The 21,122-nt window shown below is 41.1% G+C and overlaps 2 protein-coding genes and 1 long non-coding RNA gene across 3 annotated transcripts in view; 1 reads left to right on the top strand and 2 right to left on the bottom strand.

The window, feature by feature from the left end:
* Nucleotides 1-14,368, bottom strand: part of LOC143424588 (uncharacterized) — a 130,394-nt gene extending 116,026 nt beyond the window's left edge. The window contains exon 1 of the long non-coding RNA XR_013101948.1: nucleotides 14,013-14,368. This is a non-coding gene — a long non-coding RNA (uncharacterized LOC143424588). The remainder of the gene's footprint in view (nucleotides 1-14,012) is intronic.
* LOC143424592 (A disintegrin and metalloproteinase with thrombospondin motifs 3) lies at nucleotides 861-12,693 on the top strand. The gene is made up of 15 exons (XM_076896740.1): nucleotides 861-1,404; nucleotides 1,953-2,228; nucleotides 3,077-3,201; nucleotides 3,300-3,392; nucleotides 3,774-4,009; nucleotides 4,256-4,408; nucleotides 4,475-4,588; nucleotides 5,304-5,436; nucleotides 5,610-5,779; nucleotides 6,100-6,403; nucleotides 8,046-8,178; nucleotides 8,690-8,955; nucleotides 9,818-10,083; nucleotides 11,431-11,686; nucleotides 12,263-12,693. The coding sequence occupies exons 1-15, from the start codon at nucleotides 861-863 to the stop codon at nucleotides 12,575-12,577; spliced, it is 3,384 nt and encodes a 1,127-aa protein (XP_076752855.1). The 3' UTR covers nucleotides 12,578-12,693.
* Nucleotides 14,369-18,291: 3,923 nt separating the features above from the next.
* The window catches only part of Cap (Cbl-associated protein), a 146,136-nt gene continuing 143,305 nt past the window's right edge, over nucleotides 18,292-21,122 (bottom strand). Inside the window, exons 29-30 of the mRNA XM_076897231.1 lie at nucleotides 20,222-20,301; nucleotides 18,292-18,626 (exon numbers count right to left, since the gene is read on the bottom strand). Coding sequence (XP_076753346.1) covers nucleotides 18,458-18,626; nucleotides 20,222-20,301 — 249 coding nt within the window. The 3' untranslated portion in view covers nucleotides 18,292-18,457. The remainder of the gene's footprint in view (nucleotides 18,627-20,221; nucleotides 20,302-21,122) is intronic.

Raw genomic sequence — 21,122 nt, 5'->3', positions numbered from 1 at the left:
CGATTTTCATCGCGTCGTTCGTTCGTGCTGAGAATAAAAAAAAAAAGACAGAAAAAGGACGGAAAGGTCAATTTCCTTTTTCGCAGCGTGGTTGAGAAAAGTAGGCGGAAAGAAGCGGAGGACACGAAACCAGAGCGTTCGCGTGGAACCGTGACAACGCGCGAAGAGGCGTTTCGTCGATTGTCGCGATCGTTCTTATCGCTCGCTCCACTTTTATTCGCCACGCTCGCGACTGTTCCGTTCCATCGCTGGCGAACTCGTCCCTGAATGGTTAATTGCGAGCTAAGATCGTTATGGACTCGCGAGGAACCACGTGAAATGTGCTCGAATACGAGGAGAGGTTCTGGTTCGTGACAACTGTGAAATTGATAGTGGAATGCGTGTGAGAGATGGTCCTCTTGGCGAAGTTATTTCCGGTTTTTAGTGTGAACAGTGCAGTAACTCATAACTGAGCAGCAGTTACACGCGAAGATTATCTCGCTTGATAATATTGTGTCGTCCAATTCTGACACTTTCGTCCTGTAATTTTAATACCGCCAGACGATCCTGTGAAATCAACAGCGCAGATATTCTCTCTCGCGGAGCTGGTATCAAAGATCGTAATTACGCGTTTATATTAAACTCGAGCTGGACCGTGGATCGTGCGCGGAACCACCGCGAGTGAAGACCAACAGCCGAGCAAAAATGTTTCATTCCAAAGGCACCGTGATTTCCAGCTGGTTTTCGATCCGCGACTCGCGCGGACGTAATAAAATGAACGCGTACGAACGTAACAACATGAAAACCGGACATTGAATCAGTTCAGCATGCTCGACGAGTTTCGAGGGTGACGCGAATCCAATTAAAATCTCATCGAAGCCATGCGCCAATCGAGGCTTCCCAGTTTTCTGCTGGCCACGTGGTTACTGGGCACGATCGCGACCAAGTCGAGGGTGGGCGAGTTTCTGCAGAGCTTGCAGGAGTACGAGATCGTTTACCCTCGGGTGATCGGTCGCGAGAACGCGCGCAGCAGAAGATCAGCCCAGGAAGGCTCGCTGGACGAGGAGCCTGTGTTCCTCGAGATCAGTAATTGGACGCTGAGGACTGTCGCGAACGATCGACTGTTATTGTCGTCGAATTTCACCGTCGACTGGGTTTACTCGAGTAAAGCGAGGCCTGACGAGTACGAGGGCAAAGTGAACTGCGATCTTCGACAGGGCAGCTTGGAGGGTGACGCGCGCTCTTTGGCGGTGGTCACGCTCTGCAAAGGGGAAGTGTACGCTCTGATGCTGACGGATCAGAGGTCGTTTTTCGTTCAGCCTCTGATGGACGGGAAACACGTGATGTTCCAGTCGGACCATGCCAGGTGGTGGTCCAGCAGGGACCATCCCAGCATTGTTTCTGTCAGTCGAGAGGATCGTGCAGGTGGAACGTTTGTTAACGCAACGTTTCTTGTCGCTTTGTCGAATTTTTTTGGTTCTTGTTTGATCGCGTTGCTTGTTGGAACTGTTTAAATTAAAAGTATAGCCGTTACAGAGAAATTGTCTGATCGTTTTCATTAATACTCGTCTGTACTCTTATGTCGATGATAACTATGTTACAATTTGAAGTTATAAATCGCAGTCGAAAAAACGGAAAATGGTAATATGTTTGAAAGGTCGCATTCAATGAATCAATCAATCAATCTCCAAAAAGAAAACACAAATTGAAATAATTAATTTAGATCGCGTATTTACATGAAATTACGAGCTTTATGTTATATATCGTGTACGCGAATGCACGTTTCGGTTTTAAGTTTTCTTGGAAACGTCAGTTTCGCCCGGTCAAGCTATACATAGTAATCCGTCGCTGGTCGTGACAATCCGTCTACTCTATCCTTCAACGAATGATCGACGCGTGGATTTCATTAAAATTCTATTTCAAGATCGAACCTGTTCAAACTTCCAGACAGAAATTGCTGAAATTGATTACAGACGACTCGAAAACGGGTGGAGTCAAAGGGCAGAGTAGGAGATCGATACGAATGAAACGCGATTCTCTAAGCCACGACGCTCAAGAGTTTTACAATCTTTCCGGCGACGTCTTTGACGTGGAATACCCAGAAGCTGAGAAACTGATTCTGTACGATGAAAGAGACGAAGTATCCACGGAGTATAACGATACGATAGTGGAGGAATTGCCGATCGACGTGAATTCCGAGGAAATTGGATACTTTTCCGGCCCCAAATGGCAAAGGAACAAAGTGCCGAGTAAGCTACAGACTTTTCCGGTAATTCCACTTTTAACGCTAGAACTACCACGCCACGAAACGATTTTACAATTTCGTTTCGACTCAACTACAGGTATAATATCATTTTATTTATACAAAATCAAAATTATTTTGCATTGTGGCCATTTATACCACTACCAGCCATTTTGAATACTTCAAGTGAAAAAATATTTAAAGTAATCTGTTTCACGAACGAGAAATCGTTGATTAAGTAGCTGGATAGATTTATCGCGTTTTGTTTAGAAAATTTTATCAATAAAGATGATACAAACATATGAATCTAGTCAAGGTGTGACATAAAAGTCATCGATGGTTATTCTGTATTTTACAAGCCCTAAAAATGCTAAAACGATTGAAAGCCTCTGAACTGTTGCAAAAATTGAACGGTATATCAATAATAATATAATAATAATTTTATGTTTCTATTTTTATCGCACTTGTTATTACTTTATTATACTTCTTATATTCACTTTAATGGAAGTTTATTTTCAGATTTTTGTTATTCCTTTTATACTTTTTGGTATTATTATAATAGTTACTATTATCATAATTATGTTATTATATTTATTATAGTTGCTATATAATACCAACTATAATTCCATTACTTTAAATTCCTTTTATAAGACAGTAAAAAATTGATAAATATAAAAATATTCTAGTATCACGTATTTTTGAAGTCCAGTCATTTTGGCTGGTTTTGTTAGAAGCATCTTCGTTTCTTTCTCAGTAGTTCTAGTGTTAAACACACGTTGTAATCTTTAAAATTGACTTGTCGATTTCGACAAAATTCTTCGTCTCACAAGACTCGATAAAAAATGATATTTGTAGAGAGAAAACCGGGCGCTAAAGAATCGCCACCCCGATGGTTGGAACTGGGAGTAGCCGCTGACTATTCCGTGATTCATTTCCACGGGATTCGAGTGCAACAATACATTTTAGCTTTATTGAACATCGTAAGTAGTCGTAAAAATCGCGATCAAACCTTGCTTTCGATACAATTATCTCGAAGGGGAAGCACGTCGATAAAACAGAGGTAAAACCTTGATTCCAGGTTAGCGCGATCTATATGGATCCATCACTCGACTCAAATATGGTTCTAGTGATCGTACGAATCATTTTGTACGCTGAAAAAAGAGACGGTATGGTAAGCGATTGAAATGTATTTGTAGTTCATCTAATAGTTTCGTATAACAGTTTGGAAAATACAGTATTGGCAGTTTTAAGTTCACCCTTTTGCAAATAAAATATGTCAACGATATTTTTCTCAAATAAAATATTTAAGTGGAAGTACTTGATTTGCAAGAAATGAATTTAATTCGAAAACGGATGAATTTGATTCGCAAAAGGATTAATTCGATTTACAGTTGACGAAAGGGTGAATATGATTTGCAAAAGGGTAAATTAAATTAGCAAGAAGGTAAATTTAAATTGCCAATACTATAGTACTGTAACAGTGATTTGACAAATGGCAAAACTGGAAACAGGATTGTCAGCAAATTTCGAACGAACATACTCTCCGCCACAGGTTCGTCGCGGCAACGCGAGGCGATCTCTGGAGAACGTGAACAAGTGGAACAGAAAGATGTTGTCGTCGACGGACGTGAACTACGACGTCGCTGTATGGCTGACGCGTTTGGACATTGGAGGGCCTTCCGGTTACGCGCCAGTCTCAGGCGTATGCGATCCAGCCAGATCGTGCGCCTTAAATCGGGACGAGGGTTTGACCAGCGCTTTTATCATCGCGCACGAAGTCGCGCACATGTGAGTGTTGCAAGTGCTGAGTCGCTTTTGAAATTCGAACACCATCGCGCGTTAAATCGACGGCTGAACAGCTGTCAACGATGCGCCAGAAATAACGCGTAAACATTTAAATGGCTGAGCTCTCCGTACTCAGAGGGTGGTAAAATTTCAAAGGCGGTGAATTTCATAAACACGCGAAGAAGACGCGTCCATTGGAATGTCCGAAATTGATTTCCGTTGCACGTAACACGAACCTCTTTCCCGTAGTCTAGGTCTGACTCACGACGGAGACGAAGCGACGGGGAACGCTTGCAAGGCGGAAGGGTCACGCGGAAGCGTGATGGCACCCATGGTAGCCGCGACGTTCCATCACTTCTATTGGTCCGCCTGCTCGAGGAAGGAATTCCATCGGAAAGTGAGGTGAGGTGGCTCGTTTTCTTCTCGCGTATCTTTAGAATTACGTACTCCTAAAATAGGCATTTGCAGACGATGGTCCTGCCTGTTGAACAAGCCGAGACGCGACGGACTCGCTCGATTGAAGGCTACCGTTCGCGAGACGTTCACCATGGACGAGCAGTGTCGGATGGAATTTGGCGAAGGGTGCGTTCATTTTATCATTCGACTGTTTTAAACGAAGAGATTGTGCTTCGTGGTGTCTTCTATGCGTGAGCGTGAGAAGGGAGAGAAAGAGAAGAGGGGGAGGAACTGCTGGTGGATTCATATGGGTACCAAAATGGCGGAGTCGCGTCTTAGACGCGAGAATGTTAGGGATTGGTCAGAAATTTTCTTGTATAGAATTATTGCGAGAAAATGTGTTGTTTTAAAGTTGCTGTATCAACTATTGGGCAGTATATTGTCTGTTCAAACATTTTAACTATACTTGTTTTACCCAGAATCTCTTTAGAAAATAGTACTACACTAATGGAAATAATATAATATGTTCGTAAGGATTACACGAACTATAACATGTATTAATATATTATATTAATGTAATTCTTTATATTCTTTATAGTATATTCCCAATTTATGTAATTCTTACGAAATGACACTACATTTTCACTAGTCATAAGGGAAACCAATTTCTACAAAAGCATTAGATAATACCCTCATTGTTTGAAGCTTTCGTTCAATGGAGAAACGTACAGATTACTTTCATCGCATTGTACGGGTGTTTATGTAATTGATAGGTAAAAAATGTGTATCACCAATTTTTCTCTTTTCCTCTATCAGGCAATTACGATGTTAATCTCTGAGAACGTTTAAAGCACAGTCTATCTTTTTTGGGTATCACAATCTTCCTTTTTTTTTTATTCAGTTACGAACATTGTAAAACGTTCGAGGTCGTGGAACCGTGTTCACGTTTATGGTGTGGCAACAGCAACGTATCCCAGACGTGCAAAACTAAAAAAGGACCCCCTTTAGAAGGTACATTATGTGGAACATCTAAGGTAATTTTCAATGCTCATACGCGAACTGTCGCGATCAAATGAAATATCGTACCAGTCTTGGTACTCGACCTAGCGAAGACTTTAATTCGCAATCAAATTCATTTCTGTAACCCCCTACCCTAATGACGTTCGAGTAATTTTCAATGTCGAGCCACGCGATATACTCTTTCCAGTGGTGCATAAACGGTCGATGCCAGTCGACGAATAGGAGGAACTTCGATTTTGGTATAATATTGAACAAACCTAGAGACGGTGGGTGGAGCGCGTGGAGTGCCTGGGGAAAATGTTCGAGGACGTGTGGAGTAGGTGTGCAGTGTCGAACACGGAAATGTAACAAGCCCCAGTCAGTACTTAAATCACTTTAAACGCGTATATCTCGAGGCACGTGATTACGAAATTTAACACGTTGACGTGGATGCTGTTTATGAACGTCCAATCCTTGGGATTGCAGACGCGAATGATGGCTAATATTTGGGAAAATTTGTTAGAAAAATAATCATTTCTTTCTATAAATTTCTAACTCGCCAGAAATTAAGTAATTAAATAAATTTGCTAATCACGTGTCTCCATAAAATATGCTAGATAATTTTTATACTATTATCAACTATTCAATTGATTAATTTATCGTTTTTTTTTTTGTTTACGTACCTTCTCTCTTCGAAGGCCTGCTCACGGTGGAAAATATTGCTCTGGCCTGAGCGAGGGATGCAGGCTGTGCGATCTGCCAAAGTGTTTAACGGCCGTCGATCTGAGAGCTCAGCAGTGCACGAAACTCGCTAATACTTTGTACCTGGAGAGAATCCAGTCGGACAGGGACGTGACATGGCTGCCGTACGTGTCCGACCAGGAAAGCCTGAGATGTCGACTGGTCTGCAGAAGCAAAGAGACAGGCGAGATATTTTACACCGGGAAACACTTGATTGATGGCACCCCGTGTTCCTACGGCTCGACGGACATATGTATACAGGTCAGACGAAACGTTCGAATTAGACGTAGAATCGGAAACCTCTGAAACGTTCTCATCAATTTCACAGCATTTTGGATCGTAACCAAATTATTTTTATACTTCAAAAATGTTCGTTTACAGTATTGGCGCTTTAAATTCACCCCTTTGCAAGTCGAATTCATTTCTTTACAAATTAAATTCATTCTTTTTTAGATGGAATTCACCATTTTGCAGATCAAGTACTTCTACTCGATTTCTTATTTAAAAAAAAATACCAAACTGGGTAGCGAGAAATGAAAAATTTTATTTGAAGAGGTAGAGATGTCTATTTAAAAGTAATTACCAAATTATTCGAGTGAATCTGATTTGCAAAAAAATGAATTTAAAGTGCGAATACTGTGTAAAACGTACCTCGCAATCCAAAGCAAAGTGAAGACACTTTTCAATCACGTACTTTCAGAAGTGGCATTCGTGTTTGTAACAGATCCAAGATTTAGTTCGTTTTCCCTCCAAATCCATCTGAAAACGGTTCACCATGACGCTGGGGGACCTTCTATGATGTGTAGAACAGGGCAAACATGTTTGGCCATTCCAATTATGTAAATCCCTCTACGCTGGACATGTTCAAACGTTCAGATCTCTGGATAAACCTAAAATCAGATCTACGTTATTACAATATCGTTTACTTAGAGGCACGCGTGAGATTACTTGATCATTTGCACTTTGGAATACTCTGTCGCAGCTGTGACAGCGAAACGTTTCTCATAATCACTGCGCTCGCTGAAAATAAAGTTAGTGTTAGTGCTTTCCAATTTTCACGTTTCCAAGCTGCGCGATGGCGCTTCTAAATTTCTACGGCTCGAAGTTCCAAGTAGCGCGATACCAATTCCCAATCTCTACGTCCCAAAGTTCCAAACTTTGCGATGGTGATCCTCAATTTTCACGTCTCAAAGTTCCAAACAGCTCGCGACGGCACCTCTAAATTTCTACGCCTCGAAGTTCCAAATAGCGCGATACCAATTCTCAATCTCCACGCCCCAAAGTTCCAAGCAGTGCGATAGCAATTCTCAATCTCCACGTCTCAAAATTCAAAGTAGCGCGATAGCAATTCTCAATCTCCACGTCCCAAAGTTCCAATCAGCGTGATGGCGCTTCTAAATTTCCACGTCTCAAAGTTCCAAGCAGCGCGATAGCACTGTTTTTTAACTTATCAGTGGAGAATCTCGCGTTATTGTTACTGGTGCCATTCTTCCGAGTGTCCAGCGTGCAATTTGGCAATTCTCATCGAGCGGCTGGCACTTTTAAGATCAACGTTTATCAGAAAGCAATATTTTATTGAAAAACTAAAGAAATTTGGAAAAGTAAGAATATCTAAGGGTTTGGGTAGAATAAACTGTGAACTACGATGTTATAGAAGGTTTAGAGAAGAGTTAAAAGGTGAGAAATACAGCACGAGTAACAAAACTGAATAAGTGATAGCGATAAACCAATGAAAACCTTTTAAACGAGCTCTAATTGAAGTTTGAGAAATACACATCGTTTGTAGCTGACGAAAGATCGAGGGCATCGATGATTCGAAGCGACATTCGAAGATGTTCGATGCTCGTCGCACACGTTCGACGTAGCTCGCGGCTTTAAATCGATAAAATTTGGTTTCCGTCAGGGCGAGTGCCACCAAATGGGATGCGACAACGTCCTCGGATCGAAGAAGGCGTACGACGCGTGTGGCACATGCGACGGTGACAATTCGAGCTGCGAGAGCGTCGTCAGCAAGTTTCAACGGAAGCTTCGACGAGGTCAGTCGAGTCGCCGTTCAAATTGAGTTATTAGCAGTGGCGATGAAGTTCCCGTCAAAGTCGGATAGTCGAGCGCCACCAGGGGGGTAGGGGGTTGGAACGTTCCTAATTAGTTTAAAGGGAGAGGAATGGCGAAAGCGAAGTGATTAGTTGCCGGTTTAATTCGCCTCGAGGAACGAAACTTTCTGGCTCTTCGTTTTTCTTCGAACACTAAGATCGAGCTGAACTATCCTAAAGTTTCTCAACGATTAATGCTAAGATTAACGCAATCTCGTTAAACGCTCAAATTTAATCACTGTAATTTACCACAGTATTTTCGACAAGCATTTCGATTATTTTAGAATAAAGCAACTGACATTCGCGTTAAAGCTCGAAGCGAACGATTCGACGAGAGGATACAATTATCCTTTAACCGCAAAGCATCGAAACGACAGAATAAGCGGAATCCGTCGAACAGTTCGACCTCGAAACGGCTCACGTTTAAAGTTCACCCTTTCTGTCCCACTTTCAGAAGTGACGCGTGTCGCAATAATACCTCGTGAGGCTCATAATTTATTCATGAACATCACAGTGCTGGCTGGTCGGTTCTTCCATCAGGATAATTTAACGATCGTGATAGGCGACGGGAGAAGGAAACGGAACGTGCAGGAGTATTTGGCCTCGCGTAAGCGAGATTTAACGATCGTGCAGGGTGCTGCCTTCCGGGTTCAGAGGCACGGCAATAATACGTATTCCATCGACGCAGATGGCACAGCGTTCGAAGATGTCGTCGTTCTGGTAAGAGATCAATCTTTACTGATCGCATTAAGCAGGCACCCCGGCAGTTTGCTACAAAACGCGAGCAGACATTAGTCGTGTCTTCAGCAAACCTTTCTGCCCTTCCATTCGCGAATAAAAAATTAATAGCACGCCAAAGTAACCTGTCGAAAACGGAATACACAAGAAGAACACTTCAAGACTCGAAGAGATACGCATTGAATAATAAAAACCTTAATTCATTCTTTACTCTTTCCATTTCTCCATCTTCTCGACTAATAACAGTGAAACTTGCCTCGAACTCGAGGAGAAAGAGGAAGAGACGTGCAACGTGGAACGATCTTTCAATTCGATACGATAAAAATATCCTACGAGATAATTTATCGAAAAACAAGTTTCAATAACTCGAGTAACGATCCCATATGTAAATATATATCGTTAATAACCTCGCACAATGGCGAGCCAATTCTAGCGTAATGGGAGCTCCGATCAGAGCCAAATATCACGGATGACGCGCGATTGCGAACAAGTTAACCCTTGGAGTGCCACGAATCCACGTACAGATCAACGTGTAATCGCACTACGCGTGTTATCCAGCTGTGTGACACGACCAATGCAACTGTCACTGTTTTATTTAATGATAATGTCGAAAGCAGACCGCCTTTTTTCCATTCGACGAACGTCAACTTCGTTAAAATTGACGCTCGTCGAATTTGCTCTCAAGGGGTGTCTAAAATCGACTGTTTTATTTAATGATAATGTCGAAAGCAGACTGTCTTTTTTAAATTCGAAGAACGTCCACTTCGTTGAAATTGACGTTCGTCGATTGACAGTCGAATTTCCTCGCAACGGTTGGCTAAAATTGGTAATTTTTTTGCCCCAGCTGGTGGTGCCAGCGAATATGACGGAGCAAGGAATCTTGGCTACGGTTTCCTTGAAGTACTTCCTGAATCGCGAGGAGAGGAACGTTGAAGAGAGATATGTTTGGTTGTTTGGCGGTTGGAGCTTTTGTTCAGCCAGCTGTGGCGGTGGAACACGGCAGAAGATGATAGTCTGTAAAGATGAAAAGACTGGGAGGATAGTGTCGCGAAGGAAATGCCCGCTGACTACGAAACCGAGCCAGGAGATAGAAAAGTGCAACGTCTTCAGGTATCGTGAACTATAGTTTAACAGTTTCGCTGTCAGAACCTCAGGTGAAAGTCTATCATCGCCAAATCGATACTATTCTGTGTCTATTTTATTGTTGTATAACATAATTGAGCCATTTATTTTGAATGTGGCCTACGTACAATTTAAAAAAAGAAAACGAAGTATTTACATTTCCACGTTTTCGTTTTTCTTTTCGTCTCGAAGCAAATTGGAAATAATATACTTGGAATCGATTGCACCATCGCTCAGTTTAGTTTCTTTCAATTGCCAAAGTAAAACTTGGATTATTCCATCTTTTACATCGCAGCTCAAATTTATTCTACGCATAGGAAAAATGAAATTTTATTACTTAACTCCTTGCCTTACGATTCAAGTTCCAATAGCGCGTGCCATGAACGACAAGATCGGTCAGACGTCGGCCATTTTATGATTTATCTGAGCGTTCGAGGTTGCACGAATCGCACACGTCGCTTCGTACATAAATCCATCTTTAAAATACTATTGATTTTATTTTTAACTTTATTTTCTGGTTCGTCAGTTTCTTTCCAAATCCATACCTGATTGTTGACGATTACTGTGGTCTTCATCATCGAAATCATCTCCAATAGCAAGTAGCTTCCAACGTTCTCGTACAGGAAGCAAAATATCACTGCTGTCACTGTCACTGTTTAAAATATCTATCGAATCACAGTTCGCGATATTAGCAGAACTTTCACTGTCCTCATCAACGCTTAATATTCTTTTCGAAGACATTTCTAAGGATAATTTTCTAATATCTTCGAAGAGAATATATCTGCGCGACGACGCGTGTAACTCGAACGACGTACCACGCCTTACTACTATTATTTATACTTTGTCTGAACGACGAACCAAGTCTCTTACTCGTGTTGTTTACGTTTAGCCTGATCAACGTACGTTTACGTATGTTTCTTACACGAATCGTAGGCAAAGGTGTTGAATAACACTCACTGCGTGTTACCAAGTAGCTAAAATCTCAAATTGATTTCCTTGAAATTCAACATTTCTCACATCTTTCGCATTGCACATTTCTTAACAGTTTCTTTTCTATGTTTGTATTCCTAATAAATAAAACAACTAAATTTGTCAAATAGAACTATTATTTTCAAACAGAAGGAGTAACAAGTTTCATGGTAAAGTCTCTGAGAAAGTGATTGGTAAAATCGATGGATGAAATCGTAACCAAACGTGACACGTAAATTATTTTCTCTGTTATTTTCAAATAGAAGGAGTAACAAGTTTCACGATGACAAGACACGTATTTACGAAAGAAAAGAGAAAGAAAGAAAATAAGAAAGAAAGAAAATAATTTTTTCTGGATCGTTACAGCTGCACGTTTAAATGGCTACCTGGTCCGTGGGAAGCGTGCTCGACTACGTGCGGAAGATTCGGCGCTCAATCGCGGCAATTATACTGCATTCACTCAGGATTCAATGGGACTGAAGTGAATAGGAAGAACGAGCTGGAAGTGTATCGAACGATGGTGCAACCATCGATATGTCAAAACAGTCCTGCGCCTGTCAGCACCAGAGAATGCAACAGGATCCCCTGTCCAGGACGTTGGGTTTTCAGCGACTGGTCGCTGGTGAGACGAAAAAAAGCGAAAATATCGAATCTTTTCCCTTCCAGTTTGAACACAGGCTATAATTAACATTTTAAACGAAAACAGTGAAAGTGTCCGTGAATAAAATTGCAGAGGAAGAAACAAAATAGAACTTGTACGCGCTCGCCATGTACAACTTGTGGCCTCTGTTGAAATTCACTCAACAAAAAAAAAAGTAACATGGTTCCATATTTCTTGACAGTTTCATTTCTATGTTTTTATTCCTAATAAATAAAACAGCTAAATTTGTGGAATAGGACTGTTATTTTCAAACAGAAGGTGTAACAAGTTTCATGGTGAAGTCTCTGAGAAAGTGATTGGTAAAATCGTTGGATGAAATCGTAACCAAACGTGGCACGTGAATTATTTTCAAGCATAAGCAAGACTTTTTACTCCTTCTGTAAGCATTAATATTTATAATTTGCTAAAGTTGTTTGCGCTGTCTCTATTTAGAAACCTTCGAGTCTGAAGCCCTCGAACGCAAATGGTTAACGATCTGTGGTACCACGCGTTTCATCCGCCATCAGCTTATTCTACTTCCGCTGTTTCATTTTCCAGTGCTCGAAGAACAATGGTAAAGGCGTGCAGTCCAGAACGGCTCGTTGCATCCCTCCTGAAAACGAATCGTTCTACAGCTGCGATGGACCAATTACAAAGACAGAGATACGTCCCTGTACAGGACACACGACCAGGGCCATCGAATTTCCGTCCCGTTGCTGGAGGGACAAGGATCGATTCTGTTCCATGCCAAGCTTGAAACGTTACTGCGAAGTGCCTGCGTTCAGGCGACGGTGTTGTCGCACCTGCGAAAGGAACGACGCCATGGATTTCTCCAACTCGTTGGATCGAAAACACCGCTCGACATGGACTTGAGTTCTGCGTGTAGAAAGTTTGAATTTGTGATAGATATTAAGGATTGTAATTAATGTTGTAAATGGTCATTTGAAAGGCTTTGTGAATAAAATTGGGAAGGAAGAAATGGTACGGAAGTTGCATGCGTTCGCCATGTTCAATTTGTGGTCTCCGTTGAGATCTTGTGAAGTGATGCCAAGCGTAACGATCTGAAAGTAAAACCATTTGCGTCATGATGGTATTTTCTGGTTTTTAAGTGTTTCAGTGCTTTGGACTTTTCGAGCAATCCAAAAGTACTAGAGTACGATGGCACTTTTTAATGTCTACGTTTAAATGTTCGAAGCAGTGCGATGACGCTTCTCAATTTTTACGTTTCAAAGTTCCAAGCAACACGAACGGTGCTCCCTAATTTCTATGTCTCAAAGTTCAAAGCAACGCGAACAGTGCTCCCAAATTTTTACATCTCAAAGTTCGAAGCAGCGCGAACGGTGCTTCCCAATTTCTATTTTTCAAAGTTCAAAGCAGCACGAATGGTGCTCCCCAATTTCTATTTCTCAAAATTCGAAGCAACATGAACGGTGCTCTCATATTTCTATGTCTCAAAGTTCGAAGCAGCACGAATGATGCTCCCAAATTTCTACGTCTCAAAGTTTCAAGCAGCACGATGGCGTTTCCCAATTTCTACGTTTAAAAGTTCCAAGCAGCGCAATGGTACCATTTTTCGACTTATCAGTAGCGAATCTTGCGTTATTGTTGCTGTGCCATTTTTCTGAATGTCCAACGTGCAGTCAATTCGACAATTTTCATCGAGCAGAGACCAACAGAAGGAGCGCGTCAAGTACCAGATGCATTTTACAAATAAATGCAATCTGATGTAGAGAATTGCATTATTCCACGCGACGGGTTGCAGTCTTGGTAACAGACTAAGGTTTATTGAAATTTCGAGTATACAATACACAGTGACATTATCATTAGTGCGAATGAAAAATCGAACGAAACGAATTGAAATCAAGCGGGGCAATTATCGTTAGAAAATATAAACATGGAAGGGAAAATGGTAATATGGAACATTGTCGTTTTGTCGCTGATATTGTCAATTGTACGATTCACCGTAACATTTGTCTCTACACAAGAAAACCCCACGTTTTCTAGAAACAAATGACAAATAAAATATTCGAAACCTACGTATTTTCATTCGTATATCGTACGAATTAATTATTACTAACTTCGAACAATTTTTTTACTTTTTCTTTTATTTATACAAGTAAAAACTTCGCTAAGAATATAAGTGTATAACGTTCGAAACAATTCGTTAAACGTTAGAAGAAACACTTTCGTGCCCCATCTGTTTTATTTAATTTTTATTAACCTAATCAGAACGTTACACGATACATTCGATAATCTATATTTCCAGTTTCTTCGCTCGAATCGATGATAATCGACTTAATTTTGCAACTAATCTAATGAAAGATTGTCTGATGTAAATATTCCATATTATCATATCCTCTTCTAAATCGTTACGAGAAAGTTTCTGCGGCTCGTTTCCATCGAACTCGCCGTTGAACATGGAAGACTCGATTCTGTCGAGAAGATTCGCGTCCTCCATTTTGGTGCACACCGTCCTACGGTTTCTCTCGCAGTTTTCGTCCATCGAATTCACTCCTCGGATTACGACAGCTGCTGATATTAGCGAAGATATGTACGTAACAGAAGATATGTACGCAAACATGCGGATACCTCAGATTTATAGGCACGAATTCGATCATCGTTGTTCACGCGCGACAAAATTAAAAAGAAAAGAAGAAACAAAATTAATTCTTAAATACACACAAGTATTAAACATACTTAAAAGTATCTTTTTCTAATTTCACGTTCTGTAAAGAAATAATTCTTCCAATAAGAAATAATCGTTTTGTGAAACACTAATAGATATTACTGATGTCGATTAGCCTCAAATGTAAAATATAACAATTGTTGGCTAAGAAAATACCAAAGTAGAAATTGTACGTAATAATTTTCATTGATGAATAATAAAAAGTTGTCCTCGTCATCGTGAATCTTAGAAGCTGATCACGTTCGCAGCTATAATTCTGCAACGTCCCGAATATCGTGTCACGGGTATTCGATCGATGATTGAAAGACTTCGTACGATGCTTCTAACTAGCCCCTTCGCTGCAACAATATCTAATTGAAACGTAAAATACTCGTAACAGTCCGCTACACAAGTTTAATAAAATGTAAAAAAAGGAAAAAAGCGACGATATAGTTAAATGAAACGATAAGATTTACGATGTTAAACTTAAAACAAGAATTCTCTAAGAACTCAGTTCAGAATATATACATGTCGTAGTGTGTGCAATTACTACAAAGAGACTTGAACTAAAAAAAAAGTAATAGTTTTTTTTATAGTTACATAAACAAAACTTCTTCAATTTTTATATCTCAAAGTTCAAAGCAACGCGATGATGCTTCTCAATTTGTACGTTTCAAAGTTCCAAGCAACACGAACGGTGCTCCCAACTTTCTACGTCTCAAAATTCGAAGCAGCACGAATGATGCTCCCAAATTTCTATTTCTCAAAGTTCGAAGCAGCACGAATGGTGCTTCCAAATTTCTACATCTCAAAATTCGAAGCAGCACGAATGATGCTCCCAAATTTCTATTTCTCAAAGTTCGAAGCAGCACAAACGGTGCTCCCCAATTTCTACATCTCAAAATTCGAAGCAGCACGAATGATGCTCCCAAATTTCTATTTCTCAAAGTTCGAAGCAGCACGAACGGTGCTTCCAAATTTCTACGTCTCAAAGTTCGAAGCAGCACGAATGATGCTCCCAAATTTCTACGTCTCAAAGTTCGAAGCAACACGATGGCGCTTCTCAATCTCTATGCCTCAAAGTTCCAAGCAACACTATCGAAATCTCGCGTTACTGTTGTTGTGCCATTCTAACAAATATCCACCATGAAGTTAATTTGGCTTCTCTCATCGAGTGGCTGATACTTTAGAACACCAAACAGGAGAATCTTGATCGTGCTGTCTGCCACTCAAACCATTAAATTACCAGGAAATTTTTTTAATTCCACAGGAATGCGAATAAAGTTTGAGACCCGCTACTCTACTCTATTTCATAGAGTATTCCAGTCTTTTCACAAAATAGCTTACACGCCTTATTATATAACGTCTCTATGACAACCAATAACAGTATCGATGACGATTGGCAGCATTATTAACCAGAAATATCAACGCTAATACCTCGCCAGCAATCTGTGGATAAAAAAAGTTCATGGCTCGTCAAGATTTAATCGAACAGCTTGAACTTTGAAACGCGCATCGCGACTATTCGCAGACTCGACGATATTCCAAATGTCGCATTGAAACAGCAACATCAAATACCTAAAACAGCGAAAGGGGGCTGAAAGCTCGATCGATCGACCCGTGAACGACGAATCGAACTGAAACGATTGTTAGTCGCGTTGACTCGTTGGATTAATGCCCTCGCTACGTGAATTCAGTTATCTCCTCTCGCTACAGTGTTACGATAGTAATTAGTATTGTCTGCTTTTCCAACTGGATCCGTGTTAATTATCCTCTCTTCCCACGTTTCTTTTTTTTTTTCTTTTTTTATCTACTAAACTTAGGTGTAGGCTTTCGCGTAACGCCTTGGCGAAACATCGTCGTCGGAAATCGTAGTGCCCTTTAATCGTGACATCGGCGAGAATCCAATCTTGGATCGTCATCTTGGTTACAATTAATTAATATGCGCTAGTTAATTCGCACACGATTCGATCTCCAGCGCGAGAGATCGTCACGTGCTCGATTAACCATGCCGTTGATTACTTATACAATTACATTCTTTACGTAACCTTGTAACTATGTATACGATATATATATAGATATATCTTCTATACATTATATAATTCATTTATATGTATATATGTATATGTATATATGTATATATATATAACTCTGGGTACAAATAATGTTTACAAAAATATTAATTTGGGAAGGCAAACTTTCAATTATAAATCGCTTACTCTTGGATACTCACGAATTTAACAATAACACGGCTGATTTATCTACAAACAGAGAGAAGGAAACGTCGTCTTCCTCGAATTCAAATCAACACCCGGTGCGAATCGCCGCCGATTCGTTTCACTGAAAACCACTCGACTCGGAACGATCGTCGAAATACACGCGTACGCGTTCAAGAAACAAGACAAACTGCTCGTCGCCATTCAGCCAGGCAGTTTAATTACCCAGAGACCAATCTGTTCGCATCTTTGGTTCGCCTCGAAACCGTGTTCAACGTCGTCGCACGGCTCGCGGATCGTCGCCGCATCGTCAGCGACGATCGATCCGATCGTCTTGCTTGTGCACGCGTCGCAGGGAATGGCGTCCAACCGAAAGTAACGGGGGAGGTGGGTTCGAAAACAGAATCTCTCGTTTTAATCATCAGCTTCCCAGTGATCATCCTCCACGCGCACACGATTTCTGGCATCGTTGTACGTGCGATCTCGAAGCGAGAAGCCGCTATCGCTTCTCGAACGCATTCGATCAAGCGGTAATCGTTGGTCGTCGTTACGCTCCTTCGAAGTTACTCGATTTTTAGCTTTAAAATCGAGTAACACGGGACGATGTACAGAATTGTTGCAGCGTGCGATTTCATATGCGATGCGATGCTCGATGCAACGTGCATTTGCCACGTGGCCGCGTCTTTTAGGCCATTTTTGCGTTATGTTCACGCGTGGATAAATAGAACGTAACGAGTAACGTGATCTGCGATGTAACAGAGTGTTTATCCTGAAAATGGTGTTGCATGCTGCATCGTGTATCGCATTACGCGCCTCTGAACGCGTTCCAATGCATCCTTTGACAGAAAGCCGCTTATAGACTCGCGTATAACGCGGTTAAGCCTGCAATGGGCATAGATCTACCATGTTTTCCTTACTGTGATGCTTTTGCATGCTCGAAAATTGGAATCTTGAGTGTTCCTCGCATTCGAAAGTGCAACTTCGTCGTATGCGAAATACTCGAGGATAGTATCAAATCTCTGGTTACCTTCTTGGTCAGTAGTCGATGGCAACCAGTCGCAATAATTAACGTCTGAAGACGCTGCAAAAGCTCACTGCGTTCTATCGATTCGCGTTACAAACAAAACTGCTGTACAGTAATTTGCCCTGTTGCGATAAAAAGAAAAAGTAGTCGCAATATCTTTGACGCGTTCTAAGAATTCGTAAGACAGTTTCGCGAACGATCCTGGAACGCGTTCGCACGCGACTGACGACGCGATCGCCGCTCGATCGATTAAACGGTTAACACGAATAAACTTCGTTCGTTGCTGGTGAAACCAGTCGGTCCTTTCTCGTCCTCAGACCTTCGACAGGGCCGTTCACAAATACACGGAAGAATTAGGTCGCGTGTTTCCTGTTCCAACGTTTTTCCTATGATCTCTCGATTGGTTCGCGTTCGTGGAAACGTGTCAATGTCGCACGCGCATTGGCTTCGTTGCAGGAACAGGACGAGGCGTTCCTGAAATCCACCTCTCGAGGAGGCGCGAACGCCGCTCGTTCTTGCCAACGTCTCGTCGAATAAATTACTACACGTTATCATTACACTACGTACACGTTACGAAGCCTTACGGTTAAGATCCAGTTTCTTTTTGGTGAACTCGACGATAAGGTTCGCCTCGATAGGCCGCCACTGTCACCGTTCTCTCTTTACTTAGGTCGCATCTCGAATTCGTTACCATCGTTGTTGAAATCGCGGGAAGACTCGAGGTGACAGCTGGCCAAGACGCCTCTTATCGTCGACGCGGTTTTATCTTATCATCTACGTTAACGATTCGATTGTTTAGTGCTTTGGTAAAACGTAACCCGCGGCTCGATACGGCTCGCCTTCGTCCCTCACAATCGCTCCACGTAGTTCCCAGGGAAAGTGCCGAAGTAGCCAGTCCTCTGGCTGGAGCCAACGTACCAGCCGTCGTCGCATTTCTCCATCACGTACACCGTGTCGCCTTCCTTCAGCTCGAGCTCGTCCTCGTTCTGTGGTCGGTAGTTGTACAGAGCTCGGTACCTGGGAACAATTTCGAGGAAACGTTCAGTCATTTCACGTTTCGATACGTGCAGAAGCTCGTTCGAGACGCGTACAGCTGTCTCTCTCTTTATCGTTGCATTTGTACGCATGTGCTCTTCTAAATTAGCTGACACGAAAATGTTTTGAACGACTGGAACGACAAAATACAGGGGGATTTAGAGGGTCCTGTTTATTACACGTTTCTGTTTAAAGCAGCTATTTGTCAGATTAAGAAATTATAGTTCTACTCTATTCTATACATTTCTAGAAATTTTTTGGGGAAAATAGAATTCAAAATTGGAGCAGACGTCAGCTAAGCACCACTTGAATCCTTCGCCTCTAAGGACAAGGCATTTCTCAAAAATGGGATTTGCAAATTGCCATCAAGTTGGCACAAAGTCACAAGTAGCTATGGAAATTGTATTGTACAACAGTGGCAGCTTGCGGCTAATTAATGGTAATAATAAAGGTTTTTGTATTTTTTTCAGACACTGAGGAATGGCTACTGACAATTAATTTTCTTGCACTATTGAAATAGCCATAGTAGTTTTGACAAATTTTCAAGCGTCATCATTTATTCTAAATTATGTACTCTTACTAATATTGGCATTCAACTCATGTTAATAAAAAAATTATACAAAAAACTACAAACCTTAACATACAATTTAAGTGAAAGCTCTGCTAATTTCTTAAACAATCGATAACATTCGCCAAACGTTCAGTCGTTTATACATAAAAACTTTATCCGTAAAACGAATTCCGCGCGACGGGTTAGCAAAATGATTTAAGACGAAAGTTAGCGGTGCTCGAAATACCTTTACTGCTCCCGGAAGTGATAATTTGATAACGCGCGTTGATATATTGCAAGGAAAGCCAGACAATGCGACACGGTCGAGGGGTTCAGGACACGGTTGTACAAAAGACGGATGCAATTTGTAATTCTGCTGTTGGTCGACGAGAAAAGCCGAAAAATCCCGGACGAGCGTTAACACTTTGACGTAAATGACGTCTATAGCCGTCAGATCCTTGGCGATATTTACGCGAATAACGGTTATAGCCGTCGTGCATATTTTAATGAATAAAAAAATAACTGCGTTAGTATGAAGTGTACTAACACGTACACTTGTTAAATTATTGAGTAACGCATCTAGAAAAAAAGTGATAGCATGCCAGGACAGTATATTAGTCGTTTTTTTTCGCTTTGGAAGATTTGAGCATCTGGAGACAAATGACTGCTATAACAGTCGATCAAAAGTTTAGAAAGATGATTTATTCTGTAAGTATTTTTTCATGAATTAAAAGTAAATACAATGAATTAGTAAAGCAAATGGCGTATAGTCGTCACGACGGTTATAGCCGCCATTTGCTTGGCGAACAGAAAAAATAACGTGCTGAGCAAATGACGATTACAGCCGTCGAAAGTTTTTTGGGAAAAACTGTGGCAAAATGCGATCATTTTCACTTCGAAACATACAACTTACTGGCAGTCATAATCGAAAAAAAAATGTGTTTCTGAGGGCGATCGTAAAGTCAAGAATGTGCGTCAAAGTGTTAACGATACTCGTAGATCTGTAAAAAACTTGGAGAACACTTACGGTATCGGCTCTGAGTGCGTGTCGATGTGCAGAGCTTCGTTAAGCTGCGAGACGTGCAATTTGCTCCCTCCAATTCGTGGCTGTAATTACGAAACAGAAGAACTTGACAACATTGTCCTTGATTATGACACGCGATACAGGTTCCTCAAAATTTTTTCTATCCAGATCGCTATTAAGAGATATCTTGATAAACGTGTTGGCGATTCTGGAACGTACAAACTTGCTCGTTTCGACCAGTTTTTGCCCCGCGACAATGTGGCTCCTCATTGCAGGTGCATCAGCATTATCGTTCGAAGCGAGCAAGCGCTATTTCATTGCATTATATCTTCGTTTAATCCGACACAGTTCTATATCTCTGTCATTGCTAACTTGATCGCAATAGTCGCAGCTGAACGCTGGTCAGCTGTTGTGAGTCAGCCATTTCTCTTCTCATCGCATATTAATATCCACATACGTATTTTCAAGAAGTAAAAAACTAGGTCGCGACGTTTGTACAGCTTCGAACGCGAGTCTCGAGCTGAGACTATACATGTTTCACTAAAGTGCTGTCTCAGAAACCAATTAAGACATCGACTCGAGGCGAAGTGCATTCTACAGAGTTCGTTTTTCGCTATTTTTTAAAGGTATCTTCGCAAGAAATTTGCTAACCTTTACAATTTTACTTGATAGCAAAATTTGATAGCATTACTTACGTCCTAGAAAGATTTACTCTGCGCAATTATATGCTAGCAATTTAACGCTCAGTTGTTTTTAACCCATTCACTGGCAACTACGAGATATCTCGTATTAAGCGTCTGACTCAAACCTGTTAGTTTAGATCGATCATGGTTCTTCGCGGAATAAGTATAAACTTAAAATAAATTCTTGGAATTTGTGGTAAAAACACCTCTAAATTTGCTTG

Source organism: Xylocopa sonorina, chromosome 6 (assembly GCF_050948175.1).
Source record: "Xylocopa sonorina isolate GNS202 chromosome 6, iyXylSono1_principal, whole genome shotgun sequence".
In the NCBI taxonomy this organism is placed as follows: Eukaryota; Metazoa; Arthropoda; class Insecta; order Hymenoptera; family Apidae; genus Xylocopa; species Xylocopa sonorina.
This window is presented reverse-complemented; position numbering and strand designations above follow the sequence as displayed.